This window comes from Pinus tabuliformis, chromosome 5_2 (assembly GCF_031772625.1).
Source record: "Pinus tabuliformis cultivar Carrire ecotype Pingquan chromosome 5_2, CPIR1, whole genome shotgun sequence".
NCBI classification, from domain to species: Eukaryota; Viridiplantae; Streptophyta; class Pinopsida; order Pinales; family Pinaceae; genus Pinus; species Pinus tabuliformis.
Window position 1 is genome coordinate 645,341,685 of NC_142306.1, and position 19,938 is coordinate 645,361,622.

Here is a 19,938-nt window from a genome sequence, read left to right on the forward strand (position 1 = left end):
AGCCCATCCGGAGACCATTTTCAGAACTGCTTCTTCCAGGTAGGTTCCCATTCCTTTGCCCTGCATTCTGGTTCATTTTAGGAGTTTTTTAACGGTCGGATAGGCCCAATTGGGCATTTTTTATTTGCATGGGTGCGCCCTCGGTCAGCGCGGAAATTGCCCACGGGGTCGCGCTGATCGAAAAATAGGCAATGTAACCAACTTCGGGTCAGCGCGGAAAAGGCGTGTTCTTCCGCGCTGACCTCGCATTTTTAACAAAGAGCTGCCATTGTCAGCGCGGATGTTTCTAAAACAGTCGCGCTGGCGCGGAAAAATTTTGTTTCTTTGAAAATGAACGTGAATTTTTTCCTGGAAGCACTTCTGATCGGTTTTATTGTTCATGCAGGACATCATGGCTTTTCAATGGCAAGAGAGAGTTCACGATGTGGAGGATGTGGCTGCTTGGGGAGACGTAAATTGTTGCAACGCCATGCGGGCGTGTGGATTCATGAAATTCTTCCTGACGCCGCGCCTAAGGGCCCAACATGATTTGCTGGAGCTGCTGATCAGGGCATGGAACCCGGTGGACCAAAAATTCACCATCCGCGGTCACGACATCGAGTTCGATCATATGGACATCTTCTTCTTGACTGGGCTGTCGCGCCGAGGTGGGAGGCCCATCCTAGAGGGGCAGCGACCTAGCGGTGGTACCCTGGATGACTTAATGGCTGAGGTTTGCCCAGGGGCAGTAAAGACGCGGAGTGGGAAGTGCTCGATCCCCACAGTGAGAGACATAGTGTTGCGCACCATCCTGTTCATGGTAACCCGGGCAGCGGGCAGCATGGCGAACCATGAGGCGTCCAAGACTCATCTCCTACTAGCCCTCGAGTGTCTCGAGCCTACCGTGTTCGACTGGTGCACTGCAGTGTGCAACAATATGAAAAGGCAGTTGAGCAACTGCCGTCGCGGAGAGACGAAGCAGTTCGGGTATGGATCGATCCTGGTCCCGCTTATTCTGGAGCGAGTACCAGCCATGCGGCTGCAGTCTATGGCTGTGGATGCCCCCAGAGATCCTCGAGAGACGAGGGCCACTCGATGGGCTCGGATTATGCCACGTGGGGGTGGCGGCCGACCACATAGCTGGGGGGTATATTTCAGAGACTGGTTGGACCAACAGGAGATCTTCGTACAGGATTGGCCATATGCAGGGATGGATTTCCGCAATGATCCTGACTTGGTGCTGCCTCCGGGTGAACAGTGGGATGATGCAGGTATGACACTTTTTGTCTTTTTGAGTTTTGTATATTTTTTTTTATTATGTACATGTCCTAATAAATGTCTTGTCACGCAGATGTAGGGCCTACTAGACCGATTGGCCTGGCTGTCACGGCACGGAGAGAGGGCCCAGGAGCCGGAGCTTTGGCCTTAGCCCCTCCAGAGGCCAACACGCCAGAGGTTGTGGCTCGCAACCTTGAGGGGTTGCTGGAGGGGGTACCGGATTTCCAGGGGGTTGAGGAGGTCCCTGTGGAGCATCAGATCCACACAGTGGGTGTGGAACCTAGAGTGCACCGCCTTCTGAGGCGGGTAGCACGAGCGGCCGTGTACTACAGAGAGCACCACCCAGCCGATTAGTCACCTAGGTTTTATTTCCACTGTTTATTTTGAGACATTATGACTCGGATGTATTGAGATTTTTGGACACGTACTTCTATTTTTGAGCGCCTCAGTGCGCCACACGATATATATATATATACATACCGGTTTTTGGATGAGTCGTTGTTACATGTGATGATGTGTTATCTTGTGTTATGCGTTTGTTCAGTACAATTTGTGATCTTATGTATGGATTCGCATGACACTCGACTCATGGATTTTATATATTTAATGCAAGCTTAAAAACACACGTGCAAACTATGCTTGGAATGATTTATTTACATATGCTTATGGTCTTACTATGCTGTTCTTTCCTTCTTTGTATGATGTTTATCTGTTTCGCAAATGTCTGTCTAATACACGATTTGCCAATGCATCAGTCAACGTATTTAATCGTCTTGGAATATGCTGATAAGTAATGAAATCAAAACTCCGTTCTAACAATCTCACACGTAGGTATAACCTTAATATGCGCTGGTCTCTGACGGAATATTGCCTGTTCAGTTGATGGACCACCAACTGGGAGTCCAGGTTTACCACTAGCTCTCGGATGCCGAGGTCAACTGCTTCGGCAAGCAATTCTATTACAGCACTGTACTCGGCAACATTGTTAGTGGTACGACCTAGGCACACACCCTGTAGGTTTATCAACTCCCCGTGAGGATCGTAGATCACCCACGCTGCCGAAGACAAATTACAAGTACTACGGCAGGCACCATCAGCGAAACCAACATAAGGAGTACGAGACATCTGCGCAGGAAAGAGAAAGCATAATAAGGGGCAAAAACACGCCTTCACACCAAAGCGAAAGAAACTCATGCAGTAAAAACTCAAAAACACACGTATATACAAAGTGACTGTGAGCAGTTATGCATAGTACTTCTTCAGATAGAGCCCATTTCGGGGCTTGTCAAGAGGATTCCCTTCATAATCAATCAACTCATATGCGCCTTTTTGTAAAACACGTTTCACGATGTAGGGGCCTAACCACATGGATTCGAGTTTTCCTGCCCCCAGCTTATCTTTAGCTTGATCGTAGAGCAGTACTAAATCTCCCTCAACAAAGGAACGAGGATGAATATTCTGATCGAAGTGAGCCTTGACTCTCTTCTTCTGCGCTTCAATAGCCAGAGAGGCCAAACGACGAGTCTCGTCTAACCGTTCTAGGTAAAGAAGTCGTTCCTCCACCGAAGTGGTGTTGGGAAGCAACTCGACAGCTAATTTTAATGAAGGGATTTCACATTCGACGGGAAGGGTAGCCTCCAGTCCATAGACCAGTTGAAACGGGGTGAAACCGGTGGCATCCTTCACAGAAGTCCGGTAGGCCCACAAGGCTGGGAAAAGCATTAGATGCCAGTTTGACTTGTGCGTATTGACGGTGCGTTGAAGCATGGTGATCAAGACTTTGTTCACAGCTTCAACTTGACCGTTAGATTGAGGATAGTAGGGTGACGAACTATCTTGACGCAAGCCTAACTGGTTTGTTAACTCCGTCATCATATGATTTCGGAAATGCTTTCCGTGATCTGTAACGATAGCCTGAGGGACTCCGAAGCGAGTGATGATATGATTGAATAGAAACTGCGCCGCTGTGTGACCGTCTTCGTTTAATGTAGGCATTGCTTCGGCCCACTTGGTGAAATAATCCACGGCAACGATAATGTACCCATGCCCCCCGGCCGAACGAGGGTTACAGGACGTATAATCGATGCCCCATTTGGCAAATGGACCTACGGTGACAACAGGGTGCAGTGGTGCAACAGGTGCACGCATCTTCCGGTGGTAAACCTGGCATTCATGGCATGCGCGTACAGCAAGGATACAATCCTTGAATATAGAAGGCCAGAAATAACCAGCGCGGAGGATCTTTTGAGCGGTAGCGTATCCGGACATGTGGCCACCACAAGCGCCGGAGTGGCAGTCATTCATGACTCGCTCAGCTTCCTCGAGAGTTAAGCATCGGCGAAGAAGGGAATCGACGCCGAGGCGGTACAGGGTGTCGCCCAAAATGCGATACGGTTGAGCCTGATGACGGATCCGTCGTCGGGCTTCTTTTGATGTATTAGGACGAAACGAAGACGTTTGTAAATATACAATGATGTCTCCGTACCATGGGTCGAGAGTGCTGATGAGAAAGAGTGTTTCATCCGGAATTCGCTCCTCTAAATGAGATGGTGCAGATTGAGATGGTAAGGAACAGAGCAGTTCAGCAAAGACCAGTGATTTCTTGGACTTGGCGGCAGTAAATTCCAAGTCGAACTCTTGGAGGATTACGATCCACTTCGAGTATTTGCCCCCCAGCAACTGACGTGATAAAATATAGGTCATGGGGTTGCAGTCAGAGATCACGGTCGTTGTGCGCAACAGGATGTAATGACGGAAACGTTGGACGGCACATACAGCAGCCAATGCCAACTTTTCGACATATGCATAGCGAGTCTCCGTATCAAGGAGGTTGCGACTAAGATAGTATACAACGTGCTCTGAGCCATCGTCATCATCTTGCACTAAAACCATGCCGATGGTGGTATCGGCGGCGGCCAGATAAAGGGTGTAGTCACGGTGGTAATTTGGAGGTCTTAGGAGCGGAGCTGAGACCAGAAGGTCTTTAAGATGCTCAAAAGATTGCTGAGCGATAGCGTCCCAATGAAAGGGCGTGTCTCGCTTTAGTAATCGCGTGAAACCCTTGGCCACCTCGGCATAATTTGGGATGAATCGTCTGAGAAAATTAGCTTTTCCCTGCAAGCTTTGTAATTGCTGTAGAGTGGCAGGGGGAGGAAGATTCACAATGGCCTCGACTTTAAGGGGATCCAAACGGATGCCTTCTCGGGAGACGATAAACCCGAGTAGTCGGCCAGATTCCACGCAGAAGACACACTTATGCGGATTGAGTCGAATACGGTAGTGTCGACAGCGAAGGAAGATTTCGCGTAAATGAGAAGGATGGTCTTGACGTTTAGCTGAATGAGCGGGTAGATCATCCAGGTAAGGTTGTACGATGTTTCGGATATCATGGAAAGCATACGACATCGCACGCTGGAAAGTGGCACCGGCATTTTTAAGACCGAAAGGTAGCTTCTTGTAAGCGAAGGTGCCCCAAGGACAAATGAAAGCGGTCTTGTGCTGGTCTGCGGGGGCTATGTTGATCTGGTTGTAACCAGAAAAGCCGTCCATGAACGAATAAATTTCGCTTCCTGCGCAATCATCGATAAGCTGATCAATAAAAGGCGTAGGAAAGTTATCTTTTGGACAGGCGCGATTGATATCGCGATAGTCAACACAAACCCGAATAGTGCCCTGTTTTTTATTGACAGGAACTATATTAGATACCCATTCTGTGAGGGGAATGGCATAAATGAAACCAGCTCGAAAAAGCTTTTCAACTTCGGCCTTGATGGCTGCAGCCTTTCGAGGGTGCACCGGGCGTAAACGCTGACGAACAGGCTTAGCCCCAGGATAGGTAGGGATTTCGTGCTCCACGATACTGGGGTCAATGCCGGGCATTTCTTCGTAAGACCATGCGAAAACATCACGAAATTCACGAAATAGATCTGTGTAGATTTGAATTTCCTCGGGAGTACATGTGACTCCAATATAAATATTTTCGACAACTCCTGTTTTGACAGAGATGTCGATAGCCAAAGTTTGTGTAATGTTACCCATGTTCCCTTCCGAGGACACTTGATATAACTGGATAGGTGTTTGGAGAGGGATATGTGGGAGACATGAAGCAAACTTTCCGAGACACGTGGCCATTTCCGAATAAGGAGGGAGGAACGAAGAGCGATGGTGGTGATCAAACCAAGGGAGCTCTTCGGGAGACATAGTCTCGATAATAGCCTCGTCGGATGGGAATGATTCTTTCAGGGGGTCCGAGGTGGCCTTCTCTCCCAACCAGGGGAAGGTTTGAGGTGAATCGGGAACGCTGCTTGGAAAAGCAGGTCCGGAGGTTGAAGCCGATGCAGCAACTATTTCGATGTAGTTGAGCTCGGCTGGGCTCAAAGGCATCATCTCGCCCCATGAGTCTTCTTGATTCACGGGAGGGAGAACCCATGGATCAGAATGCGTCCTGATCATGTTAACGGAGGCGAGATTTGGAGGTGGGAGGGGAAAGACTCCCATCAAGGAGGGATCTTTAAATAATCCGGCACCCACACTCTCGAGCGATTTGAAGGTATGCTCCACGAATGGTACATTCCCTTCAGAAGAGGAAGCAAAAAAGGACAGCTGGTCCACCGTGACGATTTTTCCTTGATGGGGAAAGCGAACGACACGGAATAAAGAGGAAGCCACGGCCTGCATGGCATAAGTCCAGCTTCGTCCTAGAAGGAGGTTGTAAGTGAGATTAGCGTCAACGACTTCAACCTCGACTTCTACAGTTTTCCCTTCTAAAGAGATAGGTAAACGCGGGAGGATACCAAGTGGACGAGATTCTCTTCCATCGAACGCCTCTAGGGTGGTGGGAGACTGGCTCAGAGCAGGCGAACCAAGAGCCTTCCAACAAGCAACCGACATGATGCAGGTTGAGGCTCCTTCATCAATGACAGTACGGTGAATCGTCTTGCCTTTGATGAGAACTTGTATAAGGAAGGCCACCTGATGAGGTAATCTCTGCGTGAAACCTTCGAGGTCGAAAGAAATGAGATCCGAATCTGCCGGGTCGATGCCACCAATTGCTGATAGCAGGGACTTCCTCTGGGAGGGGCAGCTCTGGAGGACTTCTAACGCGGACATAGCAGACGGAGCCTGAGCTAAGTCCTCGACAATGCTATAATGCTGTGCGGCACGAGCATTGGGGTTATAAGATGACTTCCTGAGTACACCTTTGGGAGGGGGTCGGGGGATCGTCTCGGTGCTGGGCCGTTCAATGTGAAGAGGGCCAGAACTAGACGCGGGAGCGCTGGAGGGGATCTCCGGCTCCTTCCCGGCTGAAGATGGATATTCTTTCGTTCGAGTCGTGACGTGGACAGGGATGGTTCCTGCCATGAATACTTGAGAACCGAACGAGGAAGAGGATTGAGAAGGGTCGGCCACCTGATGCGTCTGCTGGGATGGGAAAGGCTCTTTAAGGACGGCGGGGGACCCTGAAGCACCTTTTAAAAGCCGACTAACCTCGGACCGCCTAGGGCAGTCCTTGGTGTAGTGATCCTCCTCGCAAATGAGGCAGGGATACTTAGGTTTCCGCTTGGCTCCGTCCTCGGTGGGAGGTTTAGGAGAATTTTGCTTAGGTTGTCCGGATTTTTCTTTGGCCTTTCCTTTCTTTTTGCCTTTCGAGGATTTGTCTGCCGCGGTGGACTGAACGGCATTTACCTCGGAGGTATTCCCAGGAATAGATGGGCTCTGAGAAGCATTCTCGTTAGAGGCGTTTTGTTTCTGCTTCCCAGAGTTTGCGGTTGATTTCTTACTTGGTGAATTCACGGAGCCAATAACTCCATCCACAGACGGTTTCGGTGGAGCTTTGGTTTGTCCGTGCCTCGGGGCATCTGGCAAATAGTCATACAAAGTACCTGACTGAGAATATACTAAGTCAAGGTATTGAGCTCGCGCAATCGCTTGCTCTTCAGTTACACACGCCCCCATTGCAATATCTTTGGCAATTTTAGGAACAAAGGACGTGGTAAACCAGTCGGTCAGGAGTTGATCGGGAATCCAAAATTTAATCAAACGACGGCGCCTTCTCCATTCATGTATATGATCAGAGATGTGCGTTGCCGTATCCTGTTTTAGAGACGTGAGCAAATGGGTCCCAGTCTCGTACCGAATGGGTAACTGAAAATGAGTAAGAAAGGCCATAGCCAACGAGTTAAAGTCTGAAAACATACCGCGATGAAGTTCGATGTACCATTTTGCGGCTGAACCAGTGAGGGTCCTCTGGAAGAGGCGCAGTCGGATAGAATCATCAAGCCATGAGTTAGATGAACACCAGAGGTGATAGGTCATTACGTGGGCTTGAGGATCCTCTCCGGCTTTGCCGTCGAACTTTGGACAGTCACCTGGTATTTTGGTCGGAACCGGTGGCCACCATGAGTTATGCAAAATAGGATCATTTGTTAACTTGGACACATCGGGAAGCTCCAACGTAGCCAAAAATGGTAGCTGCGGGTTGAAGGACATCTGTGGCTGAGGGTTCGAGGCGATATTAGGGTTCCACCCAGATTGGGGTTGCCCCCACGAACTTTGTCCAGACGGACCTGGCCCGAAAGGACCGGCCGCATAGGAATTTTGTCCCGACGGACCTGGTCCGAAAGGACCTGGCACATAGGGAGTTTGTCCGTAGGAGTTTTGTCCGTGTGCGGACGACTGTCCCTGTGTTTGCCCCCCAGCTCCCCATGAATTAGCAGCTTGCCCACCAGGTTGACCATATTGATAATTTTGATAGGGAGTGACCTGTGGTCGCTGATAATTTTGGTAAGGAGCATACTGATTTTGCCCCTGGGGTTGCTGGTAGCCATGTGACTGCTGGGTCGCATACGGAGCCTGGTAGGCAGGCTGCGTTTGATATGGAGGTTGATAACCTGTTTGAGTCTGAGGCCCAGAGTATTGTCCTTGAACCGGTTGAGGTTGGACTACACGTCCCGAAGGTTGACTTGGTCGGATTCGAGATGGACCTGGTTGGCCAGCAGGATAGCCTTGCTGAACGCCAGGTTGTCCATGTGCCACCAAGGGCTGTCTTCGCGGAACGGGTGGTCGAATTGGTTGGATAGCTGGTTGACGCTGAGGCTGGCCAGCTTGTCCAGGTTGACGGTGAGGGTAGACCCCGGGTTGATTTGGCTGTATAGACGGTTGACCCGTTTGTCCCCCACCGTAACCGGGTTGGGCTTGCTGTACGGCAGGCTGCCCTCTTTGGTATATAGGCTGGGCAGAGGGTTGCCCGCCTTGCCCAGAAGGGTTTGCGTTTCGAGGGGTAGGTGGGCCCTGTTGAATATAGGGTTGTCCACCCTGGCCATAAGGATACCCTTGCTGGACGGCTGGTTGATTTGAGGGATTGTAAACTGAGCCAGTTGGTCCAGGGGGGTACCCTGGCTGGAAACCAAGCTGATCTTGAAAAGATGGTTGCTCTGGCTGCCCAGTAGGTTGATTCTGATATGGGTATGGCGGACCTCCCATGTCCATAGGTTGTTCCTGGTAAGGTTGACCTTGTGGGTGCCCAGATTGTCCTGGGTCAGGCAGGCCGTATAATGGTTGCCCTTGAGGGGGCTGCACGTAGAATGACGGGTCCTGATTGGGTGGTCCTATGGGCTGCCGAGGAGGGTCTCGGTTTCCAAAGTACTTAGTAGTGTGGTCATACCTGACATTCAAAGATTCCTCGTTCTCTTCGAAGGGGTGACGAGGGAGACCTGAGATTTCCTCAAGGAACTCACCATTTGCATCGAAGAAGAAAACAGGACCATCGTAATCTGGGTCTGTTATAGGTTCCCCATAAGCATCATACGGTCCTGATCCTGGAATGCCTCCAACAAAAGAACCAGCTTGAGGAACTTCAGACGAGGGAATCGGCGCAGCACTGACGACCGGAGTCGAACGTGCTACACAAACAGTAGGTTGAGCGGGAACTGAGGTGACGATCGGGTTGAGTTCTGAGGTGAGGGGTGGGAAAAGAGGCTGTGAAACAAAAGGGCCAATCGAGGCCGCGAGAGAAGGATCCCATATGGTGGTAGAAGTTGTTCTAGCATCATACCTATCCCTTAGCGATTGATATCGTGGAGGGAGGGGAGATGAAGACGGGATCGGGGTCTCAATGTCTGTGACCGCGGGTGTCTCGATGTCTGTGACTGCGGGTGTCTCACCCGTGCTGGAAGCTGCCCCCTCCATTGGAGATGACATACCTAAAGGGGTACGGGGGGTTTGGGGGGTATCCCAATCTTCTTCCCAGACGGGATTCCAATCCTCCAAGTAATCTGGGTTGCCTGGGGACCGTACGTTAATAGGCTGGATACTCGGAACAATGGGAAGAGTACCGCCTTCAACTGGTACCTCGGGAGCAACAGGGGATTGAGAACCTAAGTCACTTGTACCGGGAGGTGATGGGTCAGCCAGGATGACCAGACCCCTTAGAACTCTTAAAGGAAACTATCGATAAAAGCCTACTCAAAACTATCGCACACAAGACCTAAAAAGGAGATGTTATCGTGGCCAAATTAATTTTTTAAGACGCAAGGACCAAACTTGACCTTTTCATATTTCAGGAGTCGAGAAAAGGACAAAGATGACTCCAGTCTCCTTCGAATGTTTAATGAGCACGAAGTGACAAGACGCTCACAGGCACCTTTTCGTTTAGGGAGTCCGAAAAGGATCAAAAGTGACTGCTCTGGAACTCTAGGTAGAGGGTGTGCCAAACTCTTCGCAAAACCACAGAATACTTTTTAGGGTACGGGTGGTCAATCTTCGTGAATGCTGTGTTCACTGCATTGCGAATTGTAGGGCGGCCGACTCGGCTTCCTATGGATAAAGGATAAAAGCCTAGTGGGGTCTCCCTATATACTCGACGGTACGTGGGAGCGCAGTCCGTATTAGACCACTATCGAGTCACAGAAGGAGGAATCACCCAACCTAATGTGAAACAACAGTGACTATTTTTTAAGACGCCGGAACACGTCTCTAACCTAGACCTCTAAATATTTGCGTTTAGTTCCAATGCGTTTTTAGATTCATTTGGTTCATTTTATAGTTGATCTTGAGATTAAGTTTCGATTTCAAGCTCTATCGTATGTTCGCTCACAATTACTTAGATGCAATCTATATGCAAAAGAATTTCGTTTCATTTGATGAATTCTAGCTATGAGAGGGCAAAGAATTTTTTAAACAAAACGAAAACAAACAAACAAGTAGCTAAATGCAACTAAAGCGAGGAAAGGAAACTTTTCTTTTGAAAATGGAAATCAATGAAATGTTCTTTTCCTTCTCGAATTTTAAAATAAGCTACTAATTCATTTTCTTTTAGTGACATAACACACCTAAAGGAATTTGGAGGAACTTGAACACCAAGTAAACTACTTAATGAGAGCACACGAAGTTCCCAAAACACTCAACCAAAGTCTCGAAATCAAAAGGAAACAAGGCAATGCACGAGCTATGTGATCTAAGCTCTGCAAAACAAGCAAGGATTGCAAGCAAGGAGGAAGCGGAAAAGATCACTTGGAAGCACAAACCAATACACTCTAACAATCACTGAAAAAATGCGAAAAGCGAGTCTAGAACGAGCTGGTCAATCAAGCAAACAGGGATCCTTGCGGGAGGCTTGACACACACACGGCCGCTAGATGTCCTAGGGTTCAGAGCGTGAAATCAAATAGAGAAAAGCAAACATCCGATGGACCAGAGTTGCAACCAGTCAATTAGAGACTCAAACACAATCCAGTAATCGCGAAAGTCAGGACGAAAACGTGAACCAAGCAGCTAGAAGGGAAGTTGTTTGCAAACTTAAAACCAAGCAAAACGAAACCCTATGGAGTTGAGCTTCGTAATCAAACAGTTCAAAGTTCAGAGAGTGAAAAACAAGTCATCAGACAAGTGGGGAGAAGCAGGGAAAGTCACAGCAAGAGGTTCAGGAGGTCAAATTGGACAAAAAAAAGTTTTTCAGGCTCAGCGCGGGTAGCCTTCAGCAACTTTGCGCTGACAGGGGGAGGCCTTCAGCAACTTTGCGACGTCAGCGCGGAAAGTCAGGGAAAAAGCGCGCTGCCCTAGGACAAACGAGGTCAGCGCGGATATAAGACACACAGACGCGATGACCGAAATCGCAAAGAAGAGGGGGCGCGATGTCAGCGCGAAAGAACACGAATAAAGCGCGCTGCCCTTAAAAACGAGGTCAGCGCGACTGTTAGACGTACAGGCGCGATGAAGAGAAAACCAAAAGAACAGGGCCGCGATGTCAGCGCGACTGTTCCGAAATAAAACGCGCTGGGAGTAAAAAACAAGGAAAACCAAAACAAAAACTTCCCAAACCAAAGGCAGGAGCTTTTAAATAATAAAGACGCTTTCCAGAAACACCCAGAAAGTTCATAAGCCACAAAAGACAATCCCAAAAACCCACAAAGAGATCAATCAAAGCCAAACACAAAAGTGGACTCAAAAAACAAAAAGGCTGATCCCCAGCGGAGTCGCCAAATTGTTGGCGAAGGTAAATCCCCTCTACGGATAGAGGCGATCCCTACTAGCCCAACAGGGGTCTAGCAACAATCACACAATGCTGCCACGCATGTTCCTAGTTACAATTAGACAAGAAGTAAAGAGCACCTACTTGGATTCCTGCGCTGTCGTTTGTCGAGGTGATGTTTCCCTTGCTCCTTCGCTTCAGCTGGTCATAGTCTTCCGCGATCCTCGCGAACGGACACCTGCACACACGAAGGGAAAGCAAACGCAAGCGTGAAATCTAGTAAAAGTAACTATATGCCAGTCAGAAAAGACATAATTCACATTTATCCATTGCATAAACAAACGAGAATGGAACAATAATAGCAGTCATCTATTATTAATCAGAATAGAGAAGAGTACAACCAAATGTTCTGACGTCGATAAACTTCTCAGGAGGGATCAGTCAGCATGTATCTCAAGCATTCACCTTTGAGGATGGTTCTCCCAAGACAAACTAGTCTCTCTCTCTCACACAAATGTCACAAACAAACTTCCCAAAGCAATCAATCACTTCCACTCCTAACACACCACACCTATAGCAGCAATCTGAGCACTACAAGCTCTTGTATAATCCAAGCTAAGTCTAGCTATTTTCTAACTAGCTGCTCATGGTAATGGTGGAAGTTTATATAGGAGAAGGAGTCTCCTAAAAAGGTGGAAGGATGAGCTTATCTTCAAGGGGAGTAGTTGCAAAAGGTCGAACAGACATGCCATAGAAGGGAGTCGACATTCACAAAGCTAACAACCAAGCCTGGAGAGATCTGGAAGGCTGGTTGTTTGAACAAATTCGCCCAAACTGGATCAGCGCGGATTATATGGAGACTTCCGCGCTGTCAGCACATGACAACAACTGAACAAGCCATGTCAGCGCGGAAGGACACGTGAAAGCCGCGCTGTGCGTCATCGCGGAAAAGTGATGTTCTTCCGCGATGGCAGCGCACGAAATAGACTGTGGGGCGCTGGTCATCGCGGTTATTTTAGGAACAGACGCGCTGATGCACAAAACTTTGGAAAAATGGGTTTTTAGCCAGTTCAGGGATCAAACACTTAGTGATTGTGACTTCTTGGACACAGCAGGGTGACTGACAGGAAGGCAGTGATAAATTACTGTGTAACAATGTCCACCATAAAACCCTGCATGGAACTGATCTATAATTCCCTCTGTTTCATTTTCATTCAAACAGAGAAGAAGGATATTGTGAGGATCCTTACAGTATAGATTACCATTGATAATATAATATTTAACTGCTTTAAGCTTCAGGGCTTTACATTGCTTCAATTCGATTTTAGCTGGACATTGAAAATCTCTAAGAAACTGCACAATATCATAATACCAATCAAAGAGTAGATGTTTATGATCTATATGAATGAGAATGGTTTGATCTGAATAAGGAGGTTCTTGTGGATTCTCTTCTAAATTTTGAGAAGGTTCTTATGGATTCTCTTCTAAATTTTGAGAAGGTTCTTGTGGATTCTCCCCTTTTGCATTTAGAGAAGGTTCTTGTGGATCCTTCTCTTCTGCATTTAGAGAAGGTTTAGAAATAAAATTTAGTCCCAATACTTTGCAATTGGATTCAGCCAGTAATTTAGCCAAACCTTGACCTTTCACTAGCTTTGTGGTCTTGATCTCAAGGTCAAATTCAAGAATTTTGGCAATCCATCTTCCCCTTCTTCCATCAGTATCAAGTTGGGTCAAAACAATTTTGACAGCATGATTAGGGACATAGGTTGTAATGTGTGAATGAAAAACATAATTTCTAAAGGCTTTGAGGGCTTGGCTTAAAGCATAAGCTTGCTTTTCAATAATGTCATATTTAAGCTCGGCATCCCTCATGACTTTACTAAAGAAGGCTATGGGTTGGTCATCACCATTCATATTCTTCTGTAAAAGTACAGTTGCTAAGGTTGTCTCTAATACAAAATAAAATATGCTAAAAGGGGAAGAGTAATCAGGACTGGCTAATGTAGGGGCTTCAGATATAGCCTTTTTTATCTTATCAAAATCATATCTAGTAGAAACTGTCCATTTCACTTCATTGTTCTTTTTTAACATATCAATTATATCTTTTACTATCTCTGCATAATTAAGGATAAACCTTCTGAGAAAATTAATTTTCCCAAGGAAGGTTTGTATCTCCTTCTTGTTTCTAGGCAAAGACAGAGTTTGAATAGCTGAAACTCTCTTTGGATCAATGACAAATCCTTCCTTGGAGATAATATGCCCCAGTAATTTCCCTTCCTTTACAACAAATAAAGACTTCTTTGGATTTATGGATATGCCATATTTTCTGCACCTGTCAAAAACCTTGCTCAAGTGTTTTAAATGATTTTCATCAGAATCAGAGAAAACAATTAAATCATCTAGATAAATGACAGTGAATTCAGATGTCTTACCAACAAATGATAGATCCATGGCTCTCTGGAAAGTGGCTCCAGCATTTGTAAGTCCAAATGGCATCAGCGTTTGTAAGTCCAAATGGCATCCTTGCATACATGAATGTACTCCAGGGAGTAGAAAAAGCAATTTTGTCTTGGTAAGCTTCACTCAACACAATCTGGTTGTAACCAGAAAATCCATCTAGCATAGAAATCCTATTTGCACCTGAAACTTTTTGAAGTAGATGATCCATTTTGGGCAATGGGTAGTTATCCTTTAAAGATGATTTCTTCAGATTTCGGAAGTCTACACATAACCTAATTTCACCATTTTTCTTCCTGACATGAACTAGGTTAGCCACCTAGTCAGAATACCTCAAAGGTACTATGATATGAGCATCAAACAAATTTTTAAGTTCTTTCTCAATGGTTGGAAGAAGTATTGGATTGATTCTTCTTAATTTTTGTTGGAAAGGTTTTGCCTCTAGTTTTAAAGGAATTTTGTCCTCAATCAAAGATGTATCATAAGTTTTTAATTCATTATAAGACGGGGCAAAAACTTATTTTTAATTTTTAAGAAGATTCAAGTATTTATTTTTAACATCCAAAGGCAAATATGATGATATTTTAACATTTCTAACTTCATTTAAAGTCTCAATATTACACTCTTCAATTTCTTCTTCAGGTGAATTATACAAGAGATTTTTGGAGACATCATTATTATCAAATAGTTTTTCCAATGGAACTAATCCTTTGGGAATAAAATTATTAGATAACTTAATGATATCATGATCAAGAATTTTAGGACTAAATGAAGTTTCTAGGCTCTATTGATTGGATTCTTGAACATCTTTTTTATCTTCTTCAATTTGAATATTTGAAGATTTATCAATGACTTGAAGAAAAGATTTTAATTGTTCATCATCCTTAAAAATCTGCCAGTGTTTAAGGTTATCAGGAATTGATGGTCTGTACTTGACTTGAATCTGATATTCCAACAATACTAGCTTAGGGATTTTGAAAGAGCTTGCTGAAACAGCAAGTGAATCAGCATGCATATTCTCATCCCTGGGTATAGCAGTTATGTTAAATCCTTGAAAGAAATTTTTAATTGTATCCCAAGCTTCATTTCTATAAGATCTAAGTCTTGGGTACTTTGTTTGACACAAGTTTCTAACTTGTTTGACTATTAGTTCAGAATCAGAAAAGACACTCAAGTTTTGAACCTTTAGACTCTTAGCTAGTTCAAGACCAAGAAGAAAAGCCTCATACTCAGCCACATTATTGGTGACTTCAAATTCAAGTTTACATGACTGAGTAATATTTTCTTTATTTGGTGATATTAAAACAATCCCTGCTCTTGCTCCTTCCTTTGAGCAAGAGCCATCAAAATAAAGTTTCCAGATATCTGATTTTACAATTTTAGGTTTGGAAACTGTATTTTCGATGGCAAGTTGAGTGTTTGATGAATTTTGTAATGACAACTGAAAGCAACCAAAATCCTGATCTACTACATAGATGGGGTGATTTTTTGCTTGATTAGACCTGCAAACAGTATGGAGGAATCTAACTTCCCTATATAACCTTAAATTTTCACCTCCATAGACTAGAATAGTAGCAAAAGACATGTCCATCTGAAGTGATCCTCCAAGTTTAGCACAACATGATCTAGACAGAAGCATGCCAAACTTGGCAAGAATATCAATGACAACTATGTCTAAGACTATACTCTTAACATGTATTTGGGCTAAGGTCACAACTAGGTCTTTGATCACTCCTAGGTATGGTACTTTCTTTGAATCAAAGGTGTAGAGATCATTATAGGAACGAGTAACTTCTAACTGGAATTGGTCCATAATTACCTTTGGCATAAGGTTATGAGAAGCTCCAGAGTCCAACATGCAATTATATAAGAGAAAATCATGGACCTTTAAAGTTACATAAAAGGGTGGAAAAATTTCGTCAATCATATCAAAACTAGGGCCAAAAACTACTGAGGGTTTTTCATCTTGTAAACTAATAATCCCTCAGCATCTACACTAGAGGATTGTATCCATTTAGACACTTGATTTTTATAACCAGGGTTTTTGGAAAGTTCAGCTAAAGGGATAGGAATCTTGACTCTTTCCAATTCTTTCTCAATATTAAAAGTTGTCAAAATGGTTTTATCAAATGCTAAGGTTTCAATGGATGACTCTATAGTTTGAGGTGTTGGAGTTTGTGTTTGGATAGATTTTATTACTGGTTCAATTATAGTTCTAGATTTTGGAGGTCTACCTGGGCCTGATCTAGGTCTTAGATCATATCTCTTATTTAACTTTGCAATCAAAAATTCAGAAAATGCTTGATATTTGGAAAGTTGAGCATCTCCTTGCTCTTGTTCAAAAGACTGAGGGGAAGATGCAGGCACTATTGACATTTGTACTGTTGAAGAATCGAGATTATGAATATCTCTGGTAATTAAAGGACCTACATCCTGAGGATGTTGATCATCAATCAACAATGGTGGTTGGATGTTTTGATCAGAACTTGGTCTCTAAAGGATATGCATTTGAGGAGCTCTTCGAAATTGAGTTTGAGCTTGAGGCCTAACAACAGTTTGTTGAGTAGTTCTAGGTTGTGATTCAATTTTAGAAATCCTATTGGAAAGGTTTCTAAGTAAAGATGTAATTTCATCAATTTTCTGATCTTCAAGTTTAGATTTGGAAGAAGATGAGTCATCAATCCTAGATTTTAATTTTCTTTCTTCTTTCTTTGCTTTAGCTTTAAGTTTGCTAGAAGCAGACCTATTAGCTTCAACCTCTATAGCATTTGTCTGCATATCTTCTAATGTATTAGATACTCTTTCTCTTAGCATGACTGCAAAGTCATCTTCAAATGCTTTGGAAAATCTAACTTTTGCAGCTGCTACTGGTGGCTTACAATCAGCAGGCATTTTATGATAGAGTTTATTAAATCTCTTGATAAATTTGGCCACTGGTTCACTAGGGTTTCTCTTCAATTCTTCAAATTCAGTGAGAAAGTAGACAGGATCCTTCTTTACCCCCCATTGATTTTTAAAGATAGTTATGAGCTCATTCCATGTTCTAATAGAGTCAGGTCTAAGTTGTCTAAACCAGATCCTAACATTTCCTTCTAAGGATTGCACAAATAATCTCATATAAACATTTTCATGTTCTATGTTCATATTATCTGCAAAATCTAAGAAAGCAGCTACATGATCTTCTGTTGAAGGACCAGTTTCACCATTGAATCTTGGTAAATGCTTTAGATATCCATCAGGAAAATTTGCCAAGTTTTGAGGAAGGACTAAAGCAGCATATCTTGCTTGTACAATGGGTTGAAAAGCCATAGTGGAAGGTGGAGTCTAGGGTGATTGAGTAGATGATGAAGAAGAAGAGGAAGAGGATGAAGATGAAGGTGAAGGAGAATCAATAGGGGTATTAGTGTGTGGAGGAGAGAAAGAAGGAGGATACCTCCTTGAGGATTTCAAAGGGGTTTTAATAACCAACTTCTGAACTCCTGATGGAAATTCTTCCTTATTATCAAACAAAGGATTTGAATAGATAGAGAATGTCTCTTCAAGATTAGTAGAAGTTGATGGAACAAAATAAGGAGTTGGAGAGATGAAATCTGTAGGTTTGAATTTAGGTAAATGTAAACCCAATTCTTCCTCAAATGAAGGTGATTTTATAGGAATGGATGGCACTTGATATGACTCAAGTGATTGGATTAAAAAGGCTGATGGAAGATCTACTCCTTTTGAATGGAGTTCAGAAACCCTAGGAGGTAGTTCAATCCAATCAGGATTAGATGGAACAAATGAAAAAGGATCTACATATGATATATCTTCAGGGTGTAATGTTGAAGAAGAAGAAGAGGTTTGACGTCTTCTCCTTAAAGAGGCTCCCCTAATAAGTCTCTCTGGATCTGGTAGAGGGTTAACAATCTCAGAATTAGAGCGTAATCTAGTATGCTTAAAAGGAACCAACTTGAAACAATGGAATCTCCATGTGAAAGTTTTTGACCTATATCTAATCCTTTATTCACCTTAGAGGAAAAGAGAAAAATCATTGCTCCCAAGGAAAATAAATATTTCAATCCTTCTATCCCCGGAAATGGCGCCAATCTATCTAGCCCTGAGCTGCCCCTATAGCTTTGTGAGAGGCATCAACATGTATGTGAAAGGTAAGAGCCCAATTTGGGCCTCGGATTATAAATGCAGTAGTCAACATGTCCTTTAGGGTTTCTATGGCCTCTCGGTAGCTTTCTAACCATAAAAATTTGGAGTCCTTGGCCAATAGTCCAAACAAAGGTGAGGCTACCTTGTTGAAGTATTTTATGAATCTCTTATAGTATCCAGCTAAACCTAAGAAACTTCTGACATCCCTCTGCTTCTGAGGAGTAGGGACCCTCTTTATGATAGTTATCTTATTTGGGTCTACTTGCAGTCCTTCCTGGGATATTGAGTGACCTAGAACAATCCCTGCAGTCATTAAGAACTCACACTTCTCGGGACTAAGGGATAAGTTCATTTCAATGCATTTGTTTAATACCTTTCCTAAGCTATAGAGAGTCTCCAGGAAATCACACCCACAGGGGGTGAAATCATCCATATAAATTTCCACATAATCATGGACTAGCTCTGCAAAGATGCTCAGGAATGCCCTCTGGAAAGTGGCAGGGGCATTGCATAAACCAAAAGGAAGGACCCTATCAACAAAGGTACCCTAGGGATAGGTGAAGGTGGTTTTATCCTAGTCCGCTTGGCTAATCTGGATTTGATTGTAACCACTGAATCCATCCAGGAAAGAGAAGAACTTATTTCCTGCCAAAGCATCCAATACTTGGTCAATGAAAGGTAGAGGGAAATGTCCTTTTTTGTGGCTTTGTTTAGCTCTTGGTAATCTACTTAGATCCTCCACTTTCCATTTTTCTTTGGAACCAGAACCACAGGAGACACCCACTCATTATCTAAGATGGGGTAAATGAACCCTACATCCAACAACTTTTGCAGTTCTTCTTTGACTATATCCTTGAGGGTTGGGTTCATTCTCCTTTGAGGTTGGTAGACTAGCTTGCAACCTTCCTTGATGTAAATGTGGTGAGTACACACCGAAGGGTGCACTCCCTTCATTTCCTTGTAACTCCAGGAAAAGGCATCCAAATGCTTTCTTAGCATGTCACATAACTCCTCTTCCTGAGGTACAAAGAGAGGGGTTGATTTTCAATGTTCTTTCTGGGCCGAATTCTATCATCTTGACATGAGTAGGGCTTGAGTCAGCTAAGCATAGATCAGTCCAAGGGTTATCTTTGGCTTCCTTCACTAACTCCTCAAGAGACATGGTGTTGGGGGGTTGATTCTGGAGGATTTTCTCAATCAGGTCATCTTCATCAGGTTGCCCCCCTCCTATAGTAGCATCTAGGGTATAGATTGGGGAAGAGTAGACTTCATCTTCTTCCTCCTATTCTAACCATAAAGGTAAGTCATGCTCCAAAGATGGTTGATCAGGAGGGTACAAGACCAATTTCTTGGACAGATACCCATTTTTAGTGGTCATATTCCCAACCCTGCAACTTATGTAAGCATCGACAGTGGCTAACCAAAGGATGAGAGGATAACCATTGAACTTGGTCTTAGGTAAGAGAACTAAGAATTTAGGACGGTATTCCTAGGAATCAATGGAGACCATCACATCCTCAACAACTCCCTCAGGAGCTACTATGGACCTCTGCAAGCTGCAAGACTGTTGTGATCTTTCTTAATTCTCCGTGGAGATTCAGTTTAAGCATAGTCTC

General features: G+C 44.5%; 1 protein-coding gene across 1 annotated transcript; it reads left to right on the forward strand.

Moving 5' to 3' along the window:
* The first annotated feature begins 820 nt into the window (after positions 1-820).
* Positions 821-16,599, forward strand: LOC149160689 (uncharacterized). Its single transcript, XM_089434687.1, has 3 exons — positions 821-1,250; positions 1,331-1,563; positions 16,477-16,599. Exons 1-3 carry the CDS (start codon positions 821-823, stop codon positions 16,597-16,599), a joined length of 786 nt encoding a protein of 261 aa, XP_089290813.1.
* Positions 16,600-19,938: the final 3,339 nt, after the last annotated feature.